Source organism: Rousettus aegyptiacus, unplaced genomic scaffold (genome assembly GCF_014176215.1).
Source record: "Rousettus aegyptiacus isolate mRouAeg1 unplaced genomic scaffold, mRouAeg1.p scaffold_m13_p_5, whole genome shotgun sequence".
In the NCBI taxonomy this organism is placed as follows: Eukaryota; Metazoa; Chordata; class Mammalia; order Chiroptera; family Pteropodidae; genus Rousettus; species Rousettus aegyptiacus.
In genome coordinates this window covers 116,829,377-116,854,590 of record NW_023416308.1, presented here as the reverse complement: position 1 = coordinate 116,854,590, position 25,214 = coordinate 116,829,377, and the positions used below count along the sequence as shown (strand labels likewise).

The window sequence follows — 25,214 nt, the reverse complement described above, 5'->3', positions numbered from 1 at the left end:
CCCCACAGGCTTTTGGGGAAAATGAACTGAGATTCCCCAAATCCTAGACCCAGTCTAGACAGGCACCATCTTCAGGGATCTGAGGAAGCAGCCCAAGTGAAAAATCAAAACGAGGAGATAACAGCCTCAAGAGAGTGACTGCGCTGGGTGGCTCTGCCACGCACACTCACCGAAGCTCACCGAAGCAATCGGCTAAGGCAACCGCATTTTGTCCTTTGCTTACATTTTTCCCACATAGGTTTTATTCAAATTCACTTTATTTTTTGGTTTCATTTTTAAAAAATCTCAACCATTTGAGATGCATTTGGTGCCAGGTCTGTCCGACCCCTGCTTGTCCCCACTCAGGGCACCTGCACATGCCTCAGCCGCATGTTCACCTCGGAGGACTCTCATCTTCCCTGTTGTAACTACCTGGGACACTCCTCCTGGAGGCACGGTAAGGAACTCCTGCCCTGAGGACAGTCACTCTTCTCCGCACAGACCGAGGGGGCAGAAGGGAGCGAGGAACATGGGGCGGCACCTCCGCACTGCGCAGAACCCAGTTCCTGCCCGCCAGGCTGCTCAGTCCTTGGCCCAGGAGGGCGGTGACTTGTGTAGCACTGGAGGCTGGGAGACCAGCCTCTAAAACACCTTCCTGAAAGCCAGCCTTGCAGAGGATAAACTGACCTTCAACAGTCAGCCAGGACCTGTGCTACCGTGCCAGGAGTGGCGGGGGGAGGGGAACTGAGAAACTAAACCAGCCGGCTTCTCTCTGGCTGGCCGTGGCCGGGGTGTGGGTGGAGACCCTCTTAAAGGATCCAGGCTAGTTCTCCCCCTTTATCTCATTTAGTTATTCGTCTCACCTAGCAAAGGCCAGACTCTAAGCCACCTCTGAGGGTCTTGCTCACCTCTGAATTCTAGGTGAATAAATGACTGATGGCAAAGAGGCTCAGAGAAGTGCAGTGACTTGGCTGAGGTCGCACAGCTGACCATGACCTGAGGGCGGCAGCGCCGATGCTTCTCCCAGCACCGCCTGCCTTTCCTCCTAGGTCTGACCCTGGAATCTGCACCACGACCAGGGAGGAAAAAATAAGGAGGGAACTTTATTTAATATTAAAGTTGGGGAGGGGGCGGGAAGGGAGGCCGGCGTCACTTGGTGATGGTGTTCCTGCAGAGAGAGGGCAGGCGTGAGGCTGCAGAGAGGGGCGGCCTCCCACCCCACGTGGCGCCCGCCGCCCGCCACCTGACCCTCACATACGCGTTCATGCTCTTGCCGCTGCCGCTGAGCACGATGTAGGGCGTCTTCTGGGCCTTCTGCTTCTCCTGGAGCAGGGCCACGGTGCCCAGGGGCGTGTCGCTGGAGCTCATCTTCTTCAGGAGCTGTGGGCAGCGGCCAGTCAGCACAGGGCAGGAGCAGGCCCCAGCACCAGCCCCCCGGCGCCAGCAGAGGGCGGCCCCCCCACGTGCCCGCCAGCCACCCACCGCCTCCTCGTCCAGCTTCTTCATCCGCCGCTCAGTCTTCATCTTGCCTGAGCCCTTCCCATGGAAGCGGTGGGACAGCTGCCGGAAAGCCTGAGGACAGAGGGCGGGACGGCGTTGGCGCACTCGAGTCCCACGAGGCGGCCCGCGGTGGTGGAAAGGGGGCGGGGGAAGGGCGCCCTGCGGGGCCCCTGGGTTGGGGAGACGGGCTGGGGATGGCGAGATGGGCTCAGGAGAAGGACGTGCTGTGTCCAGGGGGCGCTCAGGCCCTGGAGTGAGACCTGCTGGGCCAAGGCTGGGCCAGGTGACCTAGGGGGGCAGGACAGCAAACCCGGGGAGAGCACAGCGGGGAGCGGGGCCGCGAGGGGGCTGGAGAGTCGGGCCAGGGCCACCGGCCTGACCTAGGGCGTCTGTGAGAGCACAGGAGTCACTCCAGGGTGTGGACACTGCCCACCAGAATGGTGGCCCTGAGGCCAGGTAGGCAAAGGAACCAAGGCACCTGTCACCTGTGTCTGACCCTGCTGCCAGGCCTGAAGGGAACTGCTCTGTCCCCCCAGAGAAACAGACCAAGGCCCAGCACTTGTGACACTTCTCCAGTCCCCCCAGCCACGAGCCAGGCAGCCGAGACCGAGGTGCAGCTCTGCCGCCGCGGCCCCGCTCAGAGGCCCCCTCACCTCCTTGGGTGTGAGCTTCCGGCCCGTCTCGTCCACATACTCGATCTTAACATCAGGCTTGTAGCCGTCTTTCTCCTTGAAGTCCTGGGTGAAGCCCCGGTACTCCTCCCGCCGGCTGTACTTGTCATCGATGGCCCTGGCCCAAGACAGACGGGACCTCAGGGCCAGCCATCACTCACCCTGCCTGGGTTCCTGGGAGTCCAGAGTTAGCATGAGCCCCTGAGCCTCCGCCCGCCACACTCACATCTTGTCCTCGATGCAGTACACAGCTGACGGCAGGGACTTGTTGGGCGCCTTCACCCGAGCCACCTTCTGCACCGTGGTCTCCAGCAGCCCTGAGAAGGGGGTGGTGAGACCCCAGGCTGCCCACCCCGTCAGAGGGGCACAGCCCCAGGACAGGCCTCATGCCCCAACGTACAGTGCGTACCGTGGAACCCTCACAGCCCTGCTGTGGGAGTCAAGACATCGGCCCGTTTCGTAGTTGAAGAAAATGGACCCAGAGTAATCAGGCCTTGTCGAGGGCCACCGACCAAGGAAATGTCAGAGTCGGGACCCTGCCTAGCACCAGGGTCTCCATTCTACAGCCTGGACGGCTTCAAGTCCCCCCACTCCTCCCCAGAGGACACACTGAGTCTTCAGGGATGAATGGTGCTTCGTAGGGGGATGGATATGTGAGCAAAGCCATCAGGAATGGTGTGACGCAGAGCAGAAAGCCAGAGGCTACTGTGACTGCCCCACGCCAGGCGCAGGAGTGGTCCTGGGGAGCAGCTCACAGCACTGGGAACGCGGGAGACAGGGGGGACCAGAGAAAGCCGTGCCGGCACCTGGCTGTCACAGCACCAGGCCGAGGCTCACGGCGGCCCGAGCCCCTTACCTTTGTTCTGACACAGGAGCAGGGCGGCTGCCAGCCCTCTGTTCACGATGGGCTCCTCGTCCAGGATGGTGGTGGAGGAGGCAGAGAACTGGGGCGGCACACGGCGGGGAGGAAGGGGGTGAGCGGGCCACACGGGCTCTTCTCGCGCCCCTTTCCCACCAGTCACTCCCACCACACACGACCGCCGTCCTTTCCATGCCCCGGGCCCTGTGCACCGAGATGCCTCGTCTAACCTTCACAATGACCCCAAGAGATTTACAGGCGCCATTTACAGCTGAGGAGACCGAGGCTCTGAGACGCGGAGTAACTGGCCCAAGGTCCCGGAGGCAGGACGGGGCACAGCAGGGGCTGGAGCCAGGCTCTTCCATCCTCCCACCCCAGGCTCGCTCCTCCCCCTCCTCACATCCTGGTGCTGCTTCTCCTCATCCAGGTTGACTGTGCTCCAGCCGATGTTCTCCTCCCCATCAGATTCAGAGCCGCCATTGGCCGAGCGCTCTTCGTCCCGTTCGAAGTCCTGGAGGGCAAACCAGCATCAGCCCGGGCGCCCCGAGCCAGCTGCCCCATGTGGACAGGGGCTCGTCACTGAGGACTGGCGGGGCTGACACTGCTGGGGACCCACCATGAGCTCCTCCTGCTCCTCCCGGTTGCCGGCCAGCCCGTAGGTGGGGATCTCGCCCAGGGTGCGGCAGAACTCGGACGTGGCGTTGAACACGATGGCCCCCTTCCGCTCCGGGTCCTCGTCCTCCTCCCAGCCCCGCTGGCGGGACTCCAGCTTCTTCACAATCTCCACCACCTGGAGGAGGGAGCAGCTGTGGGCAAACCCAGAAGTTTCTGGGGAGGTGCCGTTGAGACGCAGGACCCCAAGAGCCTCCCTGGTGGCAGCAAGACAAGCCATTCCCACTGGCCGATGGCTCCATGTCCTCCCTCCCCCCGGTCCGTGTTCCGTTCTGGACCTGCACCCACCTCACGAGGTCACTCCTCTGCTTCAAAGCCAGCAACGGAATGGCTCCCTACTGCCCTCTGAATCCACATCCAGAACCCTACATGGCCCTTCACGACCAGGCCCGTGCCGGCCCTTCTCCAAAGCCCCTCAACTCATGACCTTGACCCTGCACAATTTCCTCCAGGGCCTGGAGCACACCAGGGCCTCTTGTCACTCCCCTGCTACCCACTCTTCACCCAGCAAACAGCTGTTTTAGGACTCGACATAAACTTCACTTCTAGAATCCCCTCCCTGAGGCCACAGGGGCCCGGTGGAACGGGCTTCCAGCACTGAGTTCCCCAGCTCGATTCCTACCTCAGGCCACCCTCCTCCTGGGCATGGCTCTGAGGTCCCGGAGAACTCGGCTCCTGACATCACCCCCCCGACTGCACCCACTGTTCCCTCTATCCCGTCACTGCCATCAGCACACCAGGATTATCTGGGAGTGGCCCCCTTTTACAAAATCCTCGACCCCACAGCCCCGCAGCAATCTCCTTAAAGAAGTTTCTAGTCACCGCATCTGCTTCTGTACCCCTTCCCTGCGACATTTTTATGAATGTCATCATAAACCTAAAAGGGTTGAATCAAACACATGCATGTGTATTAGAAACAGGAACTAAACAGACACCTACGTACCCATCGCCCGGGCTGGTACTAACACCCCTCGGGCCCCCGGATCTGCAGGCGTGATTCACTGGCTTTTCTTTCATTTCATCACATAAGACCTGATCTACAAACAGCGTTGTTTTGTTGTGCGGTCTTTAGACATTACATAATCTGAATCATACTGTGTGATTCAATGACTTCCTTTTTAAAAAAATATTTTAAAAATTATTCTTGACATGAGCGGCTGTAGCGCGTTAGCTCTCCACCACAGAATCATCTTCCATTTTGCGGCTACCGCTCCCCGATCTAGTTATCCATGCACCGAGGACGCGCTGTTTCTGCTCTCACACGTAACGCAGCCGCGTGCCATCTGACGCTCGTCTCCTACGCGCGTGGGTGAGTGTTCCTCTGGGGTACACACTCAGGGGTGGGGGCTGCTGGACCATCGGGCGCACACACACATCTTCACTCTATAATACGTCGCTGTCCTCCCAATGTGATTAGACTCGCAAGTCCATGAAAAGTATATAAGAATTCTGGCTGCTCTACATCCTCGCTTTACATTCCATTTTGTCAGACCTGGACAATTTTTGCCAAATCGTGTGGGTGTGACCTCGTATATCATTGTTTTAAGTTCACCTTTCCTCGATCGCTGATGAGGCTGCACCTCCCTGGGTATTTCACTGGCCATCTATCCTTCCATGTCTGTGCAATGCCTACTTGGGTCTCCTGCCTCTGTCTGTTTTGTCAATTTTTATCCTTCATGTGTTCTTGACACCAACCCATTGATGGTTAAGCACAGAGGCAAATATCTTCTGTTGACCTGTCTTTGCATGCTTCATAATACCTTTTTCCAAAAAACTTAAGTTCTTAATTTCTAAGTAGCTAAATGGTAGCAATTTTTCTTCATGGTTTATGCTTTACATTGGCATCTTAAAAATTCTTTCTCTTGAAATAAACCAGTCACAAAAAGACAAATATTCTAAGGTTCCACTTACAGGAGGTCCCTAGAGTCATCAAATTCATGGACAGAAAGGAGGTCGGTGGGGCTGGTGGGGGGTGGGGAGTTAGGGTTGCACAGGGACGGAGTTTGTTTGACAAGACGAGAAGTTATGGGGATGACGGTGGTGATGGCTGCACAGCAATGCGAATGTATTTACTACCCCTGAACCACACACTTAAAAATGATTACGATGATAAGTTTTATATTATGTGTATTTTAACATGATTAAAAAAAGGGAAAAAATCTTTCTCTACCACAAAGTCATAAACATAATTTCCTTTATTTTGTTCTGAAATATTATGTTTTTTACTTTTCAGTTCTTCATCTGTAAGTGAATTTTGTGTAAGGTGTGAGGTACAAACACAATTCCACTTTTTTCCAAACAGACAACTGATTGTGCAAATACCACTTATCGAATTGGGGACCCTTTCCCACCAGGACACCACATGTCTTAGGAGTCTGTTTCTGGGCCTCTCCATTTGACCTTGGCCCTTCAGTCCACTCTTAGGTCAGTACCACACTTCCTTAAATACATAACTCTACGAAAAGCCTCGATATCTGTTAGAGCAAACGTCACCACCTTACTCAAAAGTGTCTTGGCCATTTGGGGCCCTTTGATCTTCCATGTGAAGTTCAAATTCATATATCCGACTGCCTGGTCAATATCAATCATCTCTAACGACGCATCTCAAACTTAACCGAAACCAAACACTTGATTTTCTTCCTCAAACCTGTTCCTCCCTAGTCCTTCCCACATCAGTACATGGCCCTGCCAGTTAGTCGGCAGTTCGAGCTGGGATTCCTGGGAGTCACCCCGAGCTTTTCTGACCCATTTATACCCCACATGCAACCCATCCACAACTCATTCCACCCTCGGAATACATTCTAACCCCTTCGTACCTTCTCCACAGCTGCCGCCCCAGGAGACCACATGTAACAGCCTAAAAACAAACTCCTTCCTTCCGCCTGTTATCTGTTAATACTCTCTGTACACAACACCCAGGATAATCCTTTAAGAAAACAACTCAGATCAAAGCCCCTGACGCTAACCCTTCGGCTAACCCTTCCCCTCAACAGCAGAGGCGCCTGGTATCCCCGCACTGCAGTTCCTGTCCCCCCTGTCCCTGCTCCCGCCGCCCCATCCACCTGGCCTCGGCCAACTCCGTGAGCCTGCTCCTGCGTCAGGATCTTGGGTACCAGGCATCCCCTCATCTCCGAACTGTACCCTCAGGTACCAGTGGGGCTCGCCTCACTGGATCTCGGGTCCACGGTCACCTCTTCGGGGGGGCCTTCCCCAACCGCCCTGTTTGAAGGAGGAGCACCCGCCGCCCCAGTCCCCCTCTGTGGCCTTGCCTTCTCGCGTTCACCTTCACATCGGCCATCGCTACCTCACGTTAGTTTTCTTTTGTCTCCCCACACGAGAAGCTCCCCGAGGACAGACCTCTGCGCTTTGGGTGCCATGCTCACTGGCGTACAACGGGCCTTGCTGCTGAACGAGGCACCTCCTCCCCACCGCGTCACAGACTGTGCGAAGGCAGAGCGCGGCTCTGCCCGTTCGCCGTGCCGGCGCGGGCACAGTGCCTGCCCGCGGCGGGCGCCCGCTCTCCCTTCGGTCCGTCACTCCCCGACCTGCCCACCTCTCTCCTTTCGCTAAGGACTTCGGCACCGGCTCACTGTCTCCCTCCCCGTTTCTGCCAGTCTTCACGTCAGCCCCAACCCAGTAATTCTTCAGTCTCATCAAGACGCCGGTCCACGTCCTCACGTCCGTCACCCGCATCCCGCTTATCGTACAGCTTGGCTCTTGTGTCTCAACAGGCTCCTCCTCTGCAAACACTGCTTACCTGCCTCTCCCTCGAAACCCAACTTTGATTAAGCCCAACCACTGCCTCCTCAGCTGACCACACTGAGCAGCTGAATGAGCTAAAGAAATCCACCCAATTAAACTCACGACCACTTACTGCCAGTGGAAGGCCCCCGCCGGTCTCCAGGAGCAGCCGGCAGTGTCTCCCCGCTCCCCTGGCTGTGTCTGACCCCCGCTCTCCAATGTCCCACCGCTCCTCAAACCTCCACGTCCACCCTGACCCTGCCACCTCCGCCACCTCCTCAGCGAACACGATCAGACAGCAGCTCCTGTAACTAACCCTCGGCCAGTCACCTGCGCCTGCTGACTCCTCCCTTGCTCTCCCTCCTGAAATAAATGATGCCATGACCAGCTTGGTCTCAAAGACCACCCCATGTGCACCCTGGGTCCCATCCCTGCCCGCTCCTTCAGGATTTCCTCCTGAAAATAACTCCTTCTTTCTCCTATTCCATCATGAATTTCTCTCTCCCAGATTGGCACCAAACACTCCAGAATCTCCAGCGTCTAAAAACACTCCTTTGAGGGTGTGCAACTTGGTTGGACATTGGAAAAAAAACTAAAACAACATTTAAGGAGGTAACTGGGAAATTTTGTTATACGGACTGGCTATTTTACAGCATTTATGGAACTTTTGAGGCAATGTGACTACGAAGGGGGATGCCTTTGTTTTTAGAGATGCCCGCTGAAATACTTAAGGGTTAGGTGTCACAGTGTCTGCGACATACATACCTCCAGTGGATCAGAAAAAGAGACACGGGCAGGACGGCGACAAATGAGGTATAAAGGTGTTTACTATAGTATTCTCTCAACTTTTCTGTATGTAAATGGTGTGGGGTGTGGCTCAGGTACGCTTAAACAACTTCTGTGATCCTAATGTACGGCCGGGCTGGGAACCCTGGGCTCCATAGCCTTTAAGATCCTTTCGGCCATGAACTCTATGATTCTTGGATATAATTTTAAAATATTAATGCTATAAACCATTCAGTACAAAAAGTTTCCCTTGCAAAATCATCAAGCCTTTCTTTCATTTTCTCTCTGAAAAGTACTCCAACGTGGTGTTCCTTTAAGTATATGTGGATGACCGTCAGGATGTCAGAATGTTGCTTCAGAATGTGAAGGCAAATGCATGCCAACCTTCCAGTTTTTTAAAAATGGACAAAAGGTGGGCGAATTCTCTGGAGCTAATAAGGAAAAACTTGAATCCACTATCAATGAATTAATCTAATTATTCTGAAAACGTAACCAGCCATCAGCTCCGTGCCTCAGTTTCCTCCCCTGTAAAACGGCGACAAAGAACCTTCCTCAGAGAATGTTGGTGTGAGGATCAGATGAATCAACACACAAACCACTTCAGCAGCGACCAGCTCACGTCAGTGCCCCGTGAGGGCCAGTGACGGTCACGGCCTCGAGAGCCCACTCAGTTCTCTGCCTTGGCTCACACCACCGCGCCTTCTTTCTGCTCCAGCCTGCCTGGTCCTCAGGCATTCCAAGGTCATTGCTCCAAAGGACATCTGCTGTCTGGTCCCCTCCACCCCACCCAGTCCACCCACCTCCACCCGAATCTCTGCAACAACGGCTCCTCTGTGTTACTCAAGTCTCAGCTTGTACGTAGCCTGGAAAGGTCGGCCCTGAACACCTGTGTAGGACTCCAGGGCTCCAGTTACTCTCTCTCCTTGTTTCTCTGTCCAGCTCTAATCACTGTCAGAAATTAGTCTGCCCCTGTGTTCACTGCTGCTTCTCCCCCAGCCCTAACCAGAAAGTCAGCTCCATAAGCACAGGGCCCCTTGGCCGTCCTGCTCGCCAGGGACCCCCAGCACCCAGGCTAACTCCTTACTCACAGCAGGCGCGCGACGCAAACACACAGAAAGCAAGGAGAGAGGGAAGCATCCGACCACTAAGACATCTGATAGTGAAAACGCTGCAGAAACCTAGAAATTCACTAACACATGACGTTAAACAAAACAGAAGTTGAGATCGTAATGCGGGTGCTGCCTACAATGGCCCAAGTCATATGCTCATCAGAACAGGTCACCACAGACACACCTGTCGCTCAGCCTGACCCAGCCTTGAGGGCCCCTTACCTTCTCGCCGCTGTCTCGCAGCTGCTGCAGCTGCTGCAGCTGCCGCAGCCGGCGCCCCTTCTCCAGCTGCTTCTGCAGCTCCAGCTCCGCCTCGTCCTCCTCCAGCACCTCTGGGGACCCGGATGGCGATGCTCCGCCCTCCTCTGGTGGAAACAGGTGACGCCTGCTCAGAGCCTCCTTCTGGACCCTGGGCTCTTGGCCCTGCCCCTCTGCCCACCCTCAGGTGGCTGGGGCCCCCTCACCCTCATCACTGATGTCCATGTTCTCCACTCGAGTGTCATCTGACTGGGGCGGCTGAGGGACGGGCTCCTTCTCCTCGTCCTCCTCCTGGGCCTCGTCGTCTGCCTCGGGCACTTGGCGCCGACCCCGGCCCCGCAGTCTGGTGGGAAAAGGCCTCTGCGCTGAGCGTCAGCCCCTGGGCAGGCCCAGCCCCATACCCCACCCCTGTGTCCAAGCCCACCTGGAACCAAAGTCCCCATCTTGAGTCTGGTCCCCAAGAGGCAGCAGGTCATCGGCCCGCACTACCACCTCCTTCTCCTTCTTGCGGATTTTCTTCACCCTCCGCTTGGTCTTTTTAAAGGTTACCTAAGGGAAGAGAAGAGAGGCGTGAGGGGGAGGGGGGCAGCCACGGCTCACGAGGGTGAACGCTCCTGCAGCGTTGCTCTGCCAGCCACTGTCCCCGCACTTCGCACACGCGAACCAGACGCAAGGTGCGAGCGGTTATCATCCCATGCGAGGAGAGACACTGAGGCAGACAGATCAGTACCTTGCTCAAGGTCACCCAGCTCCTACACACGAGACCCAGGACTGTCAATCTCAGTAGTTTGGCCCCAGAGACTTGCTCTTAACTCCTTAACCAAGCAATCTGCTGAGCCAGCTGTCCACCTCTGCGTTCGTACAGTCACCCCACACGCAAAATCCACGTCCGGCTGTGGATCACCACTTTCCGAATCATCGGTAATCCTTGCCATGGCCTCAAGAGGTGGCTCCCGCCATCCTCATTTCAGATGCGGCACTTCAGGCTCACAGTTAAATGACTCGCCCGAGGCATGAGCTGGCTACGTGGCAGAGCTGAACGTGAACTCACCACCTCCCCAAAGCACCCCGCCCCCCCGGCTGCAGACACCGCACCTTGTGGAGCACCAAGCGCCGAACGCACACCAGACCTCCCTCCTCGGCTCGTTCGGGCAGCGGCTAATGGGCTCACCATCTCCTCGGGCGTGAGGTACTCAGAGGCGAGCCGGGGCCCCGCCGTGCTCAGGGACTGGGCTTGCAGGCGCAGCTTGGTCCGGATCTCTTCCAGCTCGCGTTCCCGAAGGCCATCGGCCATGCCACCCTGATCCAAACGGAAGGAGTGCGGCCGCTCGCCCTCCAGCTCCTCGTCGTACTTGGACAGGATAGAGCGGGGTTTTTGCTGCAAGGCAAGAGGTACAAGTTGGGACCCAGCCTCGCTCCCCAAAAGCCACAGAGCCACCAATTCCTCACAGTCCCCATGGCCGACGTTCTCGGCCTCAGCCCCCACGCAGCCGGCCTGCCTGTGCCAAGTCGTCCACGCTCTCGTCCTCCGCATAGGGCAGGTAGTCAGGCTTCTTCTTCCTCAGCTCCACGTTTTTCTCTGCCCGCTCTTTATCCACCAGGTTCACATTCACCAGGACGTCTTCCTCCTCCTGCAGCACACCTGGGGACAGGGCAGAGGCAGGGGCCATCCACACTTGCCCCCAACTCAGCAGGGCCTGTGCCTCCAACCAGAGAACTCCGGCCCAACCCACCTTTGTCCCTGAGTGTGAGGATCACAGTCTCCCCTTCCCGGAAAGAGTCAATGGCATGCTGCACGGTGAGGCCCTGCAGGTCTCGTGCACTGTACAGGTCCTGGAAGGGAAGCGGAAAGTCTAGCCAAGCCAGGAGCCCTGACCCCCTCTCCCAAGCCCTGGGATCCCAGCACCACAAACAGCAGTGCCTCCCCCTCCCCCACACCCCCAGCGCCCACTGCCACAGCAGCGTCACCTGCCGCCTCTGCCCGAACTCCTCTTCCACCAGAGTGCTGACACCGAACTCTTGGTCCATCTCCTCCAGCAGCTTGGCCTACGGGACAGGAGCAGGGCGACCTATGACCTCAGGCCATTCAGAATCACCAGAAGACACACAGGGCTTTATAAAATGGGAGTGCAAAAAGGGCAGGCCTTGCTGGCAAGCCCCTGAGAATCCAAAGCAGATGCCACTGACCATGGACCTGCTACCTCTCTGAGCCCAGCCTCACCTCCCAGGGGTCAGACTCCAGCCTCGCCCGCCAGTCAGGGCAGCAGAGGCACTGAGCAGCCACCCCCACAGGTCCTCACCCTTTTCTCTGCCAAGTCTTTTTCCTTCTGAAGCTGCCGGCTCCTCTCGATCCAGGCCGCAGTGTCATCCAGCCAGGGGTCGTCCTCCCCCAGGGTCTTTATCTTCCTGAAGAGGAAAGAAAGTGACCCTCTGGGGAGCCCAGCTCCTGCTCCCCCCATCCCGACTCCAGAACTCCACGGCAGACTCCTCAGGCTCTTCCCTTGCCCACCCTGGATGGGACCCCCTCACCCCAGCTTTTGATTCAGGAGGCGCTTTTCTTTGGCCGCCGCCAGCTTCTCTCGCAGCTCCTCTCGCTGTCGCAAGGCCATGGGGTTGATGACTTCGGCTGCCACGGGCTCCTCCTTGGTGCCCGCCTCTGGAAGGAGGGCCCAGACGTGAGGCTATGCCTGCCCATGGCTGGTGGGGAAAGGAGGGAGCCACTCACCCTGCCCCCTTCCAGCTCAGGGGGCCAGAAGGGGCCAGGAGAGGGAGGAAGGATCCTTCAGCTCCCTACACCCACTTTATTCCCACACCCTCATGTCACCCCAAAAGCATAACGCGACCCTCCATGCCTTCCAAAGTCTCAGATCATGCTGAAAGGATAACTAACACCTGCACAGCCCCGATCAGTTTGTAGCGACTGTGCGCATCTCTCGGCCCACCTAATGCTACCTGACAACCAGAGGGGCAATGCCAAGTTTTCAAACTTAAAGAATGAGCTGTCAGATCCCCACTATGACCATAAGGAGGAGCGCCATGCCTGTGGGTGACTGCGCGACGTGCGTGCATACACACACGCGCGCGCACACACACGGCTGTTAACTGGTGCTGAACCTGTGCTCTAACCCCACTTCCTTTAGTGACCTCTTCATTGCCCTCATCATCAGCCCCATACTCACCCTTCTTGACGGCATTGACCTCCAAGGGTTTCAGCCCCAGCTTTGCCCGGAGTTTACTGAAGGTAAGAGACACAAAGTGTCAAGAGCTGTCAAAGATATTGGCATGCATTTCTGGATAGACAGGGGTGAAAACAGGATGGGATTCCATCTGGAAGGCCTGAGCCTGGTGGCCCAGGCACTGGGAAGGGGCACTGGCCTCCAAATCAGGGAGCACGGCGCCAGGCCTGGCCTGGCCCTAACCGGCCGAATGCCATCCTTCCTCTTGGGGTTTAGTGCCCTCCCTCTTCTATAACTTAAATGGTTAACTAATGTGATTTACATGGCACTGCCGATTTCAACCAGAACGCATTAGTGTGTGAAAGCGTCCCAGGCAGCTGCTCCAGACCCACCTGTCTCAGAAAAAAAAAAGTGGAAACATAAAGAAGTTGGTACTTACTTGGTCTCCTCGATGCTGAGTGAGGAGGCATCTCCTGAGCTTGTTTTGGAGCTGGCAGCTGGAACGAGAAGCACAGTTTAGAGGCCGCACACAGGGCCCAAAATCCACGTCCTTGGCTCCAGCTGCAGAGCCGAAGCTGGCCCTCACCGGCATCTGGGCCTGGCTGAGACGCTGGACTAGAGCAGCCTTCTCCCACCCATCAGTCCGTCTACCCGAGTCCCAGTCACGAGAACTCTGCCTTATCCAGACGCCTTCCTTTCCCGACTCAAAAGTCCAGCTTTCTGCATCCCTCACTTTGCTACCTCTCTACTTTCATGTACTCTGTTTTCAACCTGCACTGTCCTCTCTAGCCTGACAACACCCTACCCAAATGCCAAGATCAAGTGCCACCTCCTTCACGAAGTCCTGTTCGATTACTGATCAAAACGAACTATTCTCCCCCAAACTCCACAGCATGGTCAGTCATTTCTGGGTTTGTTTCTCTTCACAGGGCAGGGACCGTGTTGGCAGTATGACTGTGTCAAGAAACACATTCATTGGTGCTTGCTCTGTGTTGGATGTTGGGGACACGGAAATAAAGCATTTCAAACTTCCTCCACTCTCACCTCACAAACAGCAAATAACTTCACTGAACAGACAGAAGCTACACACCCTCAGCTGGAGCTCACCGAACCAGCTGCCACCACGTGCTCGGCCTTCCTGCACCCCCACTCTGCAACCTACCACCTCCCCTTTTATTCCTACCTGGACCCTTGGTCCCAACACCTCCAGGCTCTCTCCAACTGTGAAGAAACCAATTTTTTTTCCCCCTAAAACCAACGGGTTCTTTTCAGCTCTGGTTTTGCTCCATTTCTTTTGGTGACACTGCTGATCGTGCCTTTCTTATGGCAGTGCTCCCTTTCCACAGATCCCACGATACATGATTCCAAGATTTTCCTCCCTTTTTGATAGTATCTTGTTCCACTTACTACTAAGATATTAGCATTTCTCAGGCTCTATTCCTGATTCTGGCTTCTCACTCCCTCAGGGGACTTCATCTGCCACCTAAATACTCATGACTCCTAAACTGCTCTATCCAACCCAAACCTGGGTTCCTCCCAGGCTTCCCCCATGCACATCAAACACAGCACTCTCCAAAACTGAATTATTTTCCCTGAAAAGTCTGCTTCTCTTCCAAACTCCTCAATTTCAGTGCATAACACCACCACCCACCCAGTAGCTCAAGCCAAAATTTGAGTCATCCTCGAGTCCTTCTCCTTCCCGCCCTCATCCAAGTGTGTTAATTCCTCGTCCAAAACACTTCTTCGACCTGTCCACATCTCTCCATTCCGCTGCTGCTGCCTTGGTGCAGGCCACCATCAGCCCTGACCTGGCCTCCAGTCTCGACTACCCTTGATCCAGTTCTCAGTGCAGCAATCTTTGCAAAATATATGATCAGCTCACTTCCCAACTCAAGTCCACGGCTCCCTATCATTCTCTAGACAAAGTACAAATTTCATTCCAGGACCTACAGGGCCCTTTGTGTTTGCACCCCTGCCTGTCTTACTGCCTCACGTCTCTGTGATCGCAACAAAGTTCGCCCAACACCTGGTTTTCTCTTGCTTCTGCACACACGGATACCACTTCACTCATTCACTCACTCACTCAACACACTTATTGAGAGCCTACGATGAGCCAATTGAGAAACACAGAGAGAACCTCTGTCCTCGCAGAGCTTAGTACAGAACGACAACCCTGAAACCCAAGTAACCGTAAGGAAACCCTTAAACAAGTGCTGACGAAGAGGACCTGGGGGTGCTGGCCCTGGAATCCCGGGCTGACTGCCTCCACACCTGGGACCGCGGGTCTCGGGACCACCGCCCCTCCGGCCCGCCACGCCCCCTGCGCAAGCCCCGCCCCTCACCGGCCTCGTAGCCGTCATCGCGCTTCTCCCGCTTCACGCGCCGCTCGGAGGGCTCGGCCTGGCTGCGATCCCGGCCGTGCGCGCTGCTGCGGGCCTCGGCCTCGGCCCCGCGCCGCCCGCCCCCGCGCTCGGCCGCCCGCTCCCGGCTCCGCTTCCGTCGTTCGCCGCCGCCGCCGCCGCTGCTGCTGCCGCCACCGCTCCGATGCTTGTGCTTTTTGTGCTCCCGATGCCGCGGCGGCTGCTCGGTGGCGCCCCCGGTGCCGGCCGCCGCCGTCGTCCCGGCCGCCTCCTTCTCTCCGCGGTGCTTCTTTGACGACCCCATGCTTGTACGTCCGCCCTGAGCCCGGCCGCCGCCGAGCCCCGACGACGCAAAATGGGAACACTTCCGGGTCACCCAGCATCCCCGGTCGTGTTGCCGGAAGCCAAGAGCGGCCGCTTCCGTCGTTCGCCTCGGAGCCCCCCCCCAGAGGCTTATGGGAAGACCGGGGTCGGAGGCCGACTGCGCAATCGCGGCCGCTTTGGGCGGGGTGGTGGTTAGGTGGTGCGTGCGCCTCTCCGCGCGCTGGGACCCGGTCTGCAGAAGACGGGATCCCAGAACTATACGTATGACCTCGAGGCCGTCTAAGCCAACATGTGGAGCTGGGAAGCCCTTCCCGACTTCCCTCCGCTAGCATACCCCGAGCCATGGGACGCTCGCTGCCTACACGGATTTTCGGTGGACAGCTCCTTCCGCTCCAACAGGCGGCCTCCTAGCGGACTCCCTGGAGTTGCGCTCAGTCAGATGCTGCACGACGCAAACGTGTGCTGCTCCGGAGCCCGAGCTCCGCAGCCCAGCCTCCGAATCCTTGTAACCAGTATTGTCAGCAAACGCTGCTTTCCCACGTTCTCTGGATTGGGTTTTTTAACCTGTGCTCTGTGAACTGCTAAGGAGCTCCAGACGAACCTGTGTGTGTCTGTGAACCTTCTGAAATTAAGTGCAAACGTTGGTACATCTGTGTGTGCGAGCTTAGTTTTCCTTTAAGAGAGGGGCTCAACTTGAAGTCATTTAAAAGCCCAGTTCACACAATCCCTTCCTGACTCCCCACCCCCAGTCGCTCCATCTGGCGGCCCCTCTGTTACAGTGTGATGTATGCGCCCCTTTAAAGGTCCGCCTCCCCCACCGGACTCAAGGGCAAGGGTCATTCTGTTCTACTCTTGAATTTCTAGGACCCAGCCAGAGCTCCTGGGAGATGTGGGGACAAACAGCCTGCTGCCTCCCCACAGCTGCTTCCCACCGCCATCAGAAACCCCACACTGTATTTTACATAAAGCCTTTAATTGTTATCTAAGCGACTGGCTTCCCAGGTTGGGCTTGGGGTGGAGCGCCTGTCAGGCTGGCCGCTGGTGGGTTCTGTCCTTGGGGGGTCCTGAGAAGAGTGCTCCTTTCTCTCTCCCACTGACCTGTGGCTCCTTAAAGATAAGACAAAGATAGAGGCCACTGGGCTCGGCAGCTCCCCAGCCCCACACCCAAAGAGACCTGGGTCATAGGAGTGGAAAGGCCATTGTCACTGACGATGTGGCTTCCAATCTGGCTCTTATGCTGTGTGACCCTGAGGAAGTGATTTCCCTTCCTCGACCTTCAGTTTCCTTCTTGTGATTTGGGCCTCATAATCCCTGCTCTGCACCAGGTTGCTCTAAAGCATGAGGGATAGTACACATAGGGTGACTGGCTTGGCACCAGCCACTAATGGGGGCTCGTTGTGTGACAACTCAGATGGCCACAGGTTCCCAGACTGGCTCTGCTGCTGATTCATTCCTGTGTCCTTGGGGAAGACCCTATCTTCAGGTCTTTAGTTTTCCTTATTGGGAAATGAGTGTGGGGGGATCATCTTGGCTCCACCTTCCTCAGGTGACATGGAGGACAGAGCTTGGGGAAGGACCCGCTGACTGCTAGAGTGGCAGAGTCAGGGGCAGGGGGTTGGGGGGCGGTGGACACGGTAGGACTGAAGCTTAGATTTAGGCCACATCAACGTGGCCGCCCATGGAATCCCCTTAGGCTTTTCCCAGACATCCAATCTAGGTTGAAGGGGGCCAGGGAGATGGCTGGAGGGGACCCTGCAAGGGCCCAGAGCACTGCCGATAGCACCCCTTCTCCCTACAGTTGGGCAGAGCCAGTTTCTTGGCCAACTAGATGGCCTCACCTGGATTTCCTGGAGGTGCCCTCTGTGTTCCTCATGTCCTCCTCAGCCAGCAGCTGCTCTTCATTCAGACCCAGTGCCGACAGCACCTGGGAGAAACGCCGCGTCACTGTGAGCCGGGCATTGGCCTGCGGAGAGAGGAGAGGGATTCCCACTCTGCACCAGGGCCACCAAGGACGAGAGGGGCTCTGATTACTGAGAGAGTCCCAGAGCTTCCAGATGGGCAGCAACCCGGTGCCCCATCTAAGAGGAGGCCCACTCCCACCTCGCCAGTGAGAAGCTCTGTTCTCAGGGGGAGGCTGCATGCTTGCTCAGGTGCTAGCCCTCACCTGCATGGCCTGCTGGAACAGGTAGGGCCGGGCCTGCACCCTGTGTTGGATGCCCTGCAACTCAGCCTGGTACTCAGCAAAACGCTGTCGCTCCTTGCGCCTGCGGGGAGACGGGCCTCTGGGCAACTAACCATGGACGTGACCCATCTGCACTTGTGAGCCACCTGCCCTCATCAAGGACTTGACAACCTGCCACCCTTACCTTTACAAAGCCATTTCCTTCCTGTGCTCACCCTGGATTCCTCCCAAGGTCAGTGGAGTGGGAATTAGTATTTGCCGCATTTTACCCATGATTACCCTGAGGCTCAGGAGGGTTGAGGGACTTGTCCAAGATTGCACAGCTGGGAAGTGAGAGGCCGAGCCCTGAGCCCAAGTCTCCAGGCTGTGCAGCCAGGGCTCGCTTATCTTCCCAGCCACCCCCAAGGGAGAGTGACCAGCGCTGGTTTCTAAGCAACTGGGCATCTACTTGCACAGCTTCTTCCCTCCCCAAGTCTCCTCCCTTTCCCCTCTCACACTGCATCTGTAAGGAGGAAGCTGTGGCCGCTGGCTGTGGCTTTGGACAAAGCCCTGTGCTGAGTCTAAGCTGTTTTCTTCTCTGTGCTATACATGTATTGGACAAGCCTACCAGCATTCTCTGTGGCTCTCATAAGCGGACAGCTTAGAAAATGGGACAGAGAAACTAAAGAATTGTGTTGCGAACGATAGAACACATCCTGGAAAGATGGAGGTTCCGCTGGGGACGCGCAAACCCATTTGCAAAAACCCAGTTTGTGCACTTGTCGGAAATACGTCTGCTCAACGAGCTGGCAGCAAGAGGGGCCCTCTGGCCACGTGGCACACAGGTCCGGGCATCCTTCCATGAAGCATGCAAGAAAGACCGTGGGCATGGTGGCAACTCCCACAGACAGGACGGGAGGGGAGAAGCAGACGAGACTCTGAGACCCGTCCCTGGAAAGATGAAGGGATGAGTCTCAGAGTCTCGTCCAGCAAGTGTGCCAGGCCCTGTGGAAAACAGTGCCTTGCTGGCCCGGACCCTTGGCTATGAGCCAGGGAAGGAAACTTACTCCATTTAATAAAAAGAGATGGACTTGAAAACCCAGGGCCAGCAACAGAAGTTACTGCAAAAAGCAGCCTTCACTATTCGAGAGGGAATTTAAAGCAGTTACAAGGGGCAGGGGAAACATGAGCTGGCACTCAGTCTCTGTCTTGCCCGTGATGTCACGTACATTTTCCCTGCTTGATTCTTTATGCCATCTCTATTAAAATCAAGGGAAAGCCCATGTCTGGGAGCCCAGAGCAAGAAAGGAAGTGGTGTCAGTGGATGTCAGCCGTGTCCATCATCTTGGAACGAAAGGAAGGCACATCCCCTCCCCACCATGGGGCGACCTCTTTTGTGCCCGCCCCCCTGGGCAGAGCGGTCTCCAGTGCAGCTGAAAGAATGCCAAGTTCACAGGCTGTAAGAGCTGAGGAATCCCGTGGGAAATATCTGCTCCAAGGAGAAAATAAAAGGTGCGTGTTCGAAACACTCTTCCCACTGACATCTGCCCCTTGGGGTTCTGAACCTTCATCAGAAACAATGGACTTGAGGTCTTACAAGAAGGCGTCTCCCAGGATGAAGGGGGAGGAGGCATGGAAAGGGCTGCTCCCCAAGACATTGTAGCAGGGTGGCTAAATGGCTGCCTCGGTTGGAATCCCAGCTTTGTCCCCTCGCTTGTGACCTTTGGAAAATTATTTAGGCTCTCTGAGTCTCTGTTTCCTCATCTGTAGTATTATGGGAATGGCAATAATACCTAGTTCATGGGCCTGTTAAGAGTCTAAAAGAGACCTGCTTTTAAATATGCATTTGCTTTTTTTTTTTTTTTTTTTAAAAAAAAAAAAGGTCAAAATATAGGAAGAGAATAAAACAGATGACTCTTCACCTGACCGCGAACAATGGCTGTCTCGGGAGTGAGATCATGGGCTCCTGTCACGTTCCACATCGTCTATTTCAGTAACATCTGAATTTTTATGCTACGTATGCCGGGCTTTTAAAATCAGAAAAACAAGATTTGAAAGTGCGATGAAGCAAGTAGAACATTTTAACCTTGAGCGTTTGACAGCTTCAGAGGTTGTTAATATTAACTGGGTGACCTTGGCCCAGCCCTTCTCCTGAGCCTCAGTGTCTTCACCTGTACTGTGCAGCAAAGTGGCCCAGCCTGCCCGCCCGGGCTGGAGGATGGCTATGGGAAGGTGAGGGCTGAGTCTCCTCAGTCCTTCCGTCTGCCACAGCACTGCCTCCCTGCCCTCTCCCCACCAGGCCCTCCACAGCCCTGGCTTCCTACCTCAGCTCTTCCAGCTTGCGCTGGGCGGTCCCTGGCCCTCGACTCCCTCTTGGTGCATAGGCTGCCAGGCAGCGAGCCACCTGATGCTGTACCCGCTGCTCCCGGGCCCTCCGCTGCTCAGCCTGCCGCCGCTCCTCCTGCTGCTGCCGCTCCCAGGCCAACAGCAGGCTTCTTGGGTGGGGAGTGGGAAGAAGAGGGATGGGAGACGTCTGTAGGGAACAGGAGCCTCGTGGGAGGTCAGGGGCCGGGTAAGGGGATCATAGGGGCCTAAGGGGGTTGCAGGAACCCGGAGAGCCACGGACCTGGAGAATGGGGTTTGTCATGGAAGTCTGACATGATGGAGGCTGCATCTGGGGCTCAGCCCTCGGCGCAGCTCAAGGCCTTTCCCTCCTCTTCCTGGAAGTGTCCTGCCTACTTCGGCCAGCAGTGTGCCTCAACTCCGGATGTCCTCAGCGCACACACCTGTGGCCGCACCTATATTGCTCACTTTCTACTGCAAAGCAACTCTTGTTGAGGGCAGGGCCCGGATATTGTTCTTCTCTATGACCCCCGTGTCGGTAGAAGCTAGGTTAATGCATTTTGTCTTGAGGGACAGACAGGCGGATGAAAGGACAGGAAAGAGAAACGAAAGGGTGATGTGATCAACAGTAGATGGGTGAAGAGAAGATGGAATGGTGTGGACGGTTGAACAGACACCACCTAGATTGACCTGGAACATTCTTCCCCCAGATCTCGTGGCCAGTTCCTTCTTATCAATCAGGTCTTTGCTCCAATGCCAGGGAGAGACACCCTGACCGCCCCGTCTGCCTCCCAGGTATTTTCCAGCCGTAGCTACACATTTCAGTAATTTTTAAAAATTATCCTTCTCAAGTCGAATGTAAACCTCCCGAGAGCAGGGCTTCTTGTCTGTCCTCTTCACCCCCAGTGTATCCCCGGCACTTAGACATGGAGTTTGTGCCTGACAGACACAAGCTCCATGTCAGGAAATCCATGCGTAATTGGATCACGGGATCACGGTCAGATAGAAAGATGGACGAAGGGATAGGTGTAGTCATTCACTCGGCGCATATTTACTGAGCACCAACTACATGCCAGGCCCTGTGCAGAGCATCAGAGAGGCGGCGAGCAAAAGATCTGACGCCTGCCCTAAGTCTATGTACAAGGATGGACAGGCAGCCTGGCACCCCACTGCTGTCTCAGGGGTGGGATCATAGGCATTGGTCACATTCTACAAATACTTCAGCAATACCTGAATTTTTATACTAAGTATGCCTGGCTTTTGAAATCAGAAGAATAAGAGTTGAAAGTGCGATGAAGCAAGTAGAAGAACATTTTAACCTTGAGTGGCAGGAGCTATGATGGAGGCAACACAGAGAACTGCCTGGAGGGGGAGCTGGCTAGAGAGCTGAACGATAAATCTGAGTTAGCTGGGTGGAGAGAAAGGGGCAGTCCCAGGAGAGGAGGGAGGGAGAGCTCGGGGCACTGCAGCCGCTCCGACCAGCTGGCATGGGAGACAGAAGCCTCCTTCCCAAGGAATCAGGCATGGGAGACAGAAGCCTCCTTCCCAAGGAATCTGGGCTTTTTTTGCCCCAAAGGCGCTGGGAAGCACAGACAGATACCAAGCAGGAGATTTCAGCGTAAGAATCGAAGGGTGTTACTGGAATGCTGAATAGATTCTCACCTGCCACTTTTAGCCAGTCACCAAGGCCCGCTGAGCCAGCCTCCAAATATCTCTTAAATGGACCCCCCTTCCATTCTCAGGGCCGCCTGGCTGAGGCACTTACCATCTCTCACCAGACAATGCCAACAAACCTGCCCAGCCTTACCCCTCGCTCCCATTGTCTCTTGTTAAAGCCCCAAGCACAGCAATTGTCTAACTCTACTCCCGTTATTGCTGCTTTGCCCATCTGTCTCCTTGTCCAGCAGACCTTGAGCCTCTCAGGTCTGGGGCCAAGTCTTTTTGTCTTTATATCCTGAGGACCCAAGAGTATATAGTCATTATATGTTGTGTTATTCACCTAGTTAATAAATTAACAGATGGATAGAAGATGGGAAATAAATGAAAAGTTTGTTTCTGTCAATAGACAATTGGCCAAGCAGACAGACAGAGATAGATGGATAGACGGATGGATGGATGATCAGGAGATGGTGAGTAGATAAATGAACTGGCTCCTTCTGGCTTCCTGCTTCTGGCTCCTGCCCTCTCTCTTTCACCTTACCTGGTGGCCTCCTGTCGCTTGTGAAAGGTACGGTTAGGGAAGTTGACAAACAATAGAGTCTCATCGTCTCCCAAGGCATCCATCTTTCCACTCCTGTTGGAGGCCTGGACAGCAGCCCGCAAAGCCTTCCAGGGATGTTTTTTGGAGCCTATCCACAGTGAGACAAGTCAGAGACTATCCTCTCTCCTGGCGCATTGGGCATTCCCACGCAGCCCCCGGAGCCCAGGCCAGCCCCGTCTGAACACCTGGCCCAGGTCACTGCCTCCCCAATCTCTCTCCCCACCGAGCAACTTCTTGGGGAACCCAGGTGTCGAACCCCACACTCACCACAGTTCAAGTCTTGCTGTAACTGCCTCCTCAGTTTCCCCAGGTCCCACGGCCCCTCCAGCTCTCTGGCCCTCCTCGTCCCTTGGCACTGCGGTTCACCTTCATCGGAGGCCTCCTCACTGGAAGTCCGCCCCTTTCTCCGAGAACCTGCCTTCCTTCTGTGGGGGGCCCTGCACGCCCCCTCCTCAGCCTCCTCTGTCGCCTCTGCAAACCGTTCCTCCTCCAAGATCGACCTCCTCCTGGGGAGCTGGGGCAGCTCCCCAGGGCTCAGACCCCTCTCGGCCTCCTCAGCACTCAGAGCTTCCAGCTCAGCAGCTTCAGCTTCCTCGGATTCTGACCCAGACTCTGACCTCTTCCCGGGTGGCCAGAGGCCAGGCTCACTGGGAAGCTCCAGCTCCTGGCCGTTCCCTTGGCCGGGAGAGGCAGAGGTGCAGCCCCAGGCCCCGAGCTGCTGCTGTTTCCTCGCCAGGTTTGGCGCCCTCGTCTTCCAGCAGGAGCCATGGGCCTCGCGGAGTCTGCCTGAGGACTTACGCCTGGACTTGTGCTGGGGGTCCGCTGGGGCCGAGGGCAGGGCTTTGTGGCCAGGGGCCAGGGGGGCGCCAAGCTGAAGCGGAGCCCGGCCATCTGTAGCGAAGCTCTCCCAGGCCCACTGGAAGGGGAAGGAGGGTTTCCGAGCAGAAGAGGGAAAGAGGCTGAGGAGGGAGAGGGCAGGGGCCAGTGGTCAGGGTCAGGGCGCGAGCCCCCAGCAGGGCCCGATGCCCAGCACCCGCCCCGCCTCTCCCACAGCGCTTACTCCTCAGTCTCAGCAGAGCCACGCCCTTTCTTGGTCCGGGCCCTAGGCGTCCGGTCCTTCTTTGCCATCTGCCCTGCACTCTGAGACCTCCGCCGCTGGCCCTGAAGTATACCATCACCACCCCTAAGGCTTCCCTGGGCGAAGACAGAAGAGGAGGCCGAGCTCTGAGCCGCCTCCTCGTCCGCCTCACACCTCCCGAGGGAACTCCCCTTTCCTCTGCACCTTGGCTGGCCCCTCTGCGGGGGGCCACTGAAAACTGACTGTACCTCGATAGGTAACAGCAACAGCTGCTGTTTATTTACTGAGCACCTGCTACGTGCTCAGGACGTTCGCGCATCAACTCATTTAACCTGTGAGGTAGATGAGACCACGGAGGCTCAGACAGGTGAAATCACTTGACTAAGGTCACACGGCCAGCAAGCGGAACCAGGATCTGAACATGCTGAGTCTGTCCCCTGAGCCCAGATTTGTCTCCACTGCACTGTGCTGAGTCTGGGCCCTAGACCGTTCTTCTGAATGCCCCTCGGGACACCGGAGTCGCTAAGCCAAGGTGGAAAAAACTCATTACCTCTCCCCAAACCCCGCCCCTTGTGCAGTGTCCCCGAAATTGCTCCATCAGAAGGCTGGGAGTCATCCCCAGCCATCATCCTCGTCTTCAGCCCACGTCCTCTAGGTCTCCCCACGGTCCCTCACCCCCTCGAGCCTGACTCTCAGCTGGCCTCGGCTCCAGTCTCAGGGCTTCTCGAGGGCCTCCCTCAGCCCTGGCCTCCCCTGGTTCCAGACAGCCAGCCTGCCTCTGGGCAGTTGGAAGTTTCCCCATGAGGCCTGCCTTACCTGCTCAGCCCGGGGGGTGTCCGACAGGAGCTCGAGCAGCCCCATGACAGTCCCTGGATCCTGGAGCTGGAGGTCCTGCCCTGGTCTTCCTGATGGGGTCCCTACCAACTGTTTGTGGGTGTTCAGCATATTGGTATCCTATCCCATCCCCCACCCCCATCTGCTGGCCTTGGAACTGTCCTTCCCACCATCTCTATGGCAACCAGTCCTCAGCCAGTCTTCAGGGCTCTGGCAAAAAGCAAGCCAGGAAGGGTCAACTAGGGTCCTTGAGGCCAATATCCTTCCAGAAGAGAGAGCTCAGCAGGGTAAAGGCCAGCGAGCTGAACAACATGTCCAGGAGTGAGGCAGCGGGCCAAGCAGAGCAGGAGGACGCCCCGGAGGGAGTGAGCACATTTAACTCCTAAGCAGCGCCCAAAAGACTCGACATGGTTCATCCCCGTGGGACGCCTGGCCCTGAGCACTGTGACCAGCAGTATCCAGCCGAGGCCTGGCGATGGAGCTGCCAGGGCTGGAGGCCTGGCTTGGCCTCTCAGCAGCTCTGTGACCTTGGGCAAGTCACTTCTCCCCTCTGCGAGACTGGAATCACGGGCCCATCCCATGGGTTTGTTGCAAGGATTAAATGAAATCACGAAGGCAACGCACTCAGCAAACGTCTGTTATTGTTACTGTTGTAATAACTGACTGTTATTGGGAGGCAGCAGAGCATGATGGTTACGGGCCCAGAGGAAGCTCCGATGTATAAATCCCAGCTCTCCACTTGTCATGTTTCTTCTCGGTGCTTCCATTTCCTCATGAGCGACATGGGGCTGGTAATAACCAAATCTACCTCCAGGGCTGTGGTGAGGATGAAATCGGTTAATACATACAGGTCTACATAGAACGTAGCCACGGCTTGCAGTAACTGCTGTGTCGGAGTTGTTAGGCAGCTGTGCAGCCCCAGTGAGCCAGGTGATGAAGCAAATCCCAGCAGATGGCCTCGAGGCATGTTTTTCTCAGCTCTCTGCTCCTGCAGACCCTCATCTGCTGTCAGACTCCAACCCAGTACCACCTCTGCGATGAGCACATCCAATTTACCAGTCTAACTAACGCTGCAGGTAAAGGTCTTTTATCACTCAAAACAG

General features: G+C 56.3%; 2 protein-coding genes across 7 annotated transcripts; both read right to left on the bottom strand.

Annotated features, from left to right (window-relative positions):
* Positions 1 to 1,059: 1,059 nt before the first annotated feature.
* SART1 (spliceosome associated factor 1, recruiter of U4/U6.U5 tri-snRNP) lies at positions 1,060 to 15,477 on the bottom strand. Its single transcript, XM_016119462.2, has 20 exons — positions 15,094 to 15,477; positions 13,191 to 13,248; positions 12,755 to 12,810; positions 12,105 to 12,231; positions 11,876 to 11,981; positions 11,544 to 11,621; positions 11,309 to 11,408; positions 11,075 to 11,217; positions 10,747 to 10,953; positions 10,000 to 10,124; positions 9,782 to 9,918; positions 9,540 to 9,682; positions 3,626 to 3,799; positions 3,410 to 3,520; positions 3,007 to 3,094; positions 2,377 to 2,467; positions 2,133 to 2,268; positions 1,462 to 1,551; positions 1,238 to 1,359; positions 1,060 to 1,147 (listed from the first exon to the last, which is right to left on the bottom strand). Exons 1-20 carry the CDS (start codon positions 15,413 to 15,415, stop codon positions 1,129 to 1,131), a joined length of 2,433 nt encoding a protein of 810 aa, XP_015974948.2. The 5' UTR covers positions 15,416 to 15,477; the 3' UTR covers positions 1,060 to 1,128.
* Positions 15,478 to 15,621: 144 nt separating this feature from the next.
* LOC107497531 (testis specific 10 interacting protein) lies at positions 15,622 to 24,317 on the bottom strand. Of its 6 annotated transcripts, none has more exons than XM_016119463.2 (8): positions 24,094 to 24,317; positions 23,260 to 23,393; positions 22,467 to 23,158; positions 22,140 to 22,287; positions 19,921 to 20,091; positions 17,600 to 17,699; positions 17,274 to 17,398; positions 15,622 to 16,542 (listed from the first exon to the last, which is right to left on the bottom strand). In XM_016119463.2, exons 1-8 carry the CDS (start codon positions 24,220 to 24,222, stop codon positions 16,407 to 16,409), a joined length of 1,635 nt encoding a protein of 544 aa, XP_015974949.2. In that variant the 5' UTR covers positions 24,223 to 24,317; the 3' UTR covers positions 15,622 to 16,406. The 6 variants fall into 6 exon arrangements, 5 of the variants coding, with proteins under 5 accessions (XP_015974949.2, XP_036076495.1, XP_015974950.2 ...); XM_036220602.1 differs by having other exon boundaries at positions 19,921 to 20,088; XM_016119464.2 differs by having other exon boundaries at positions 23,260 to 23,360.
* Between the last annotated feature and the right edge of the window lie 897 nt (positions 24,318 to 25,214).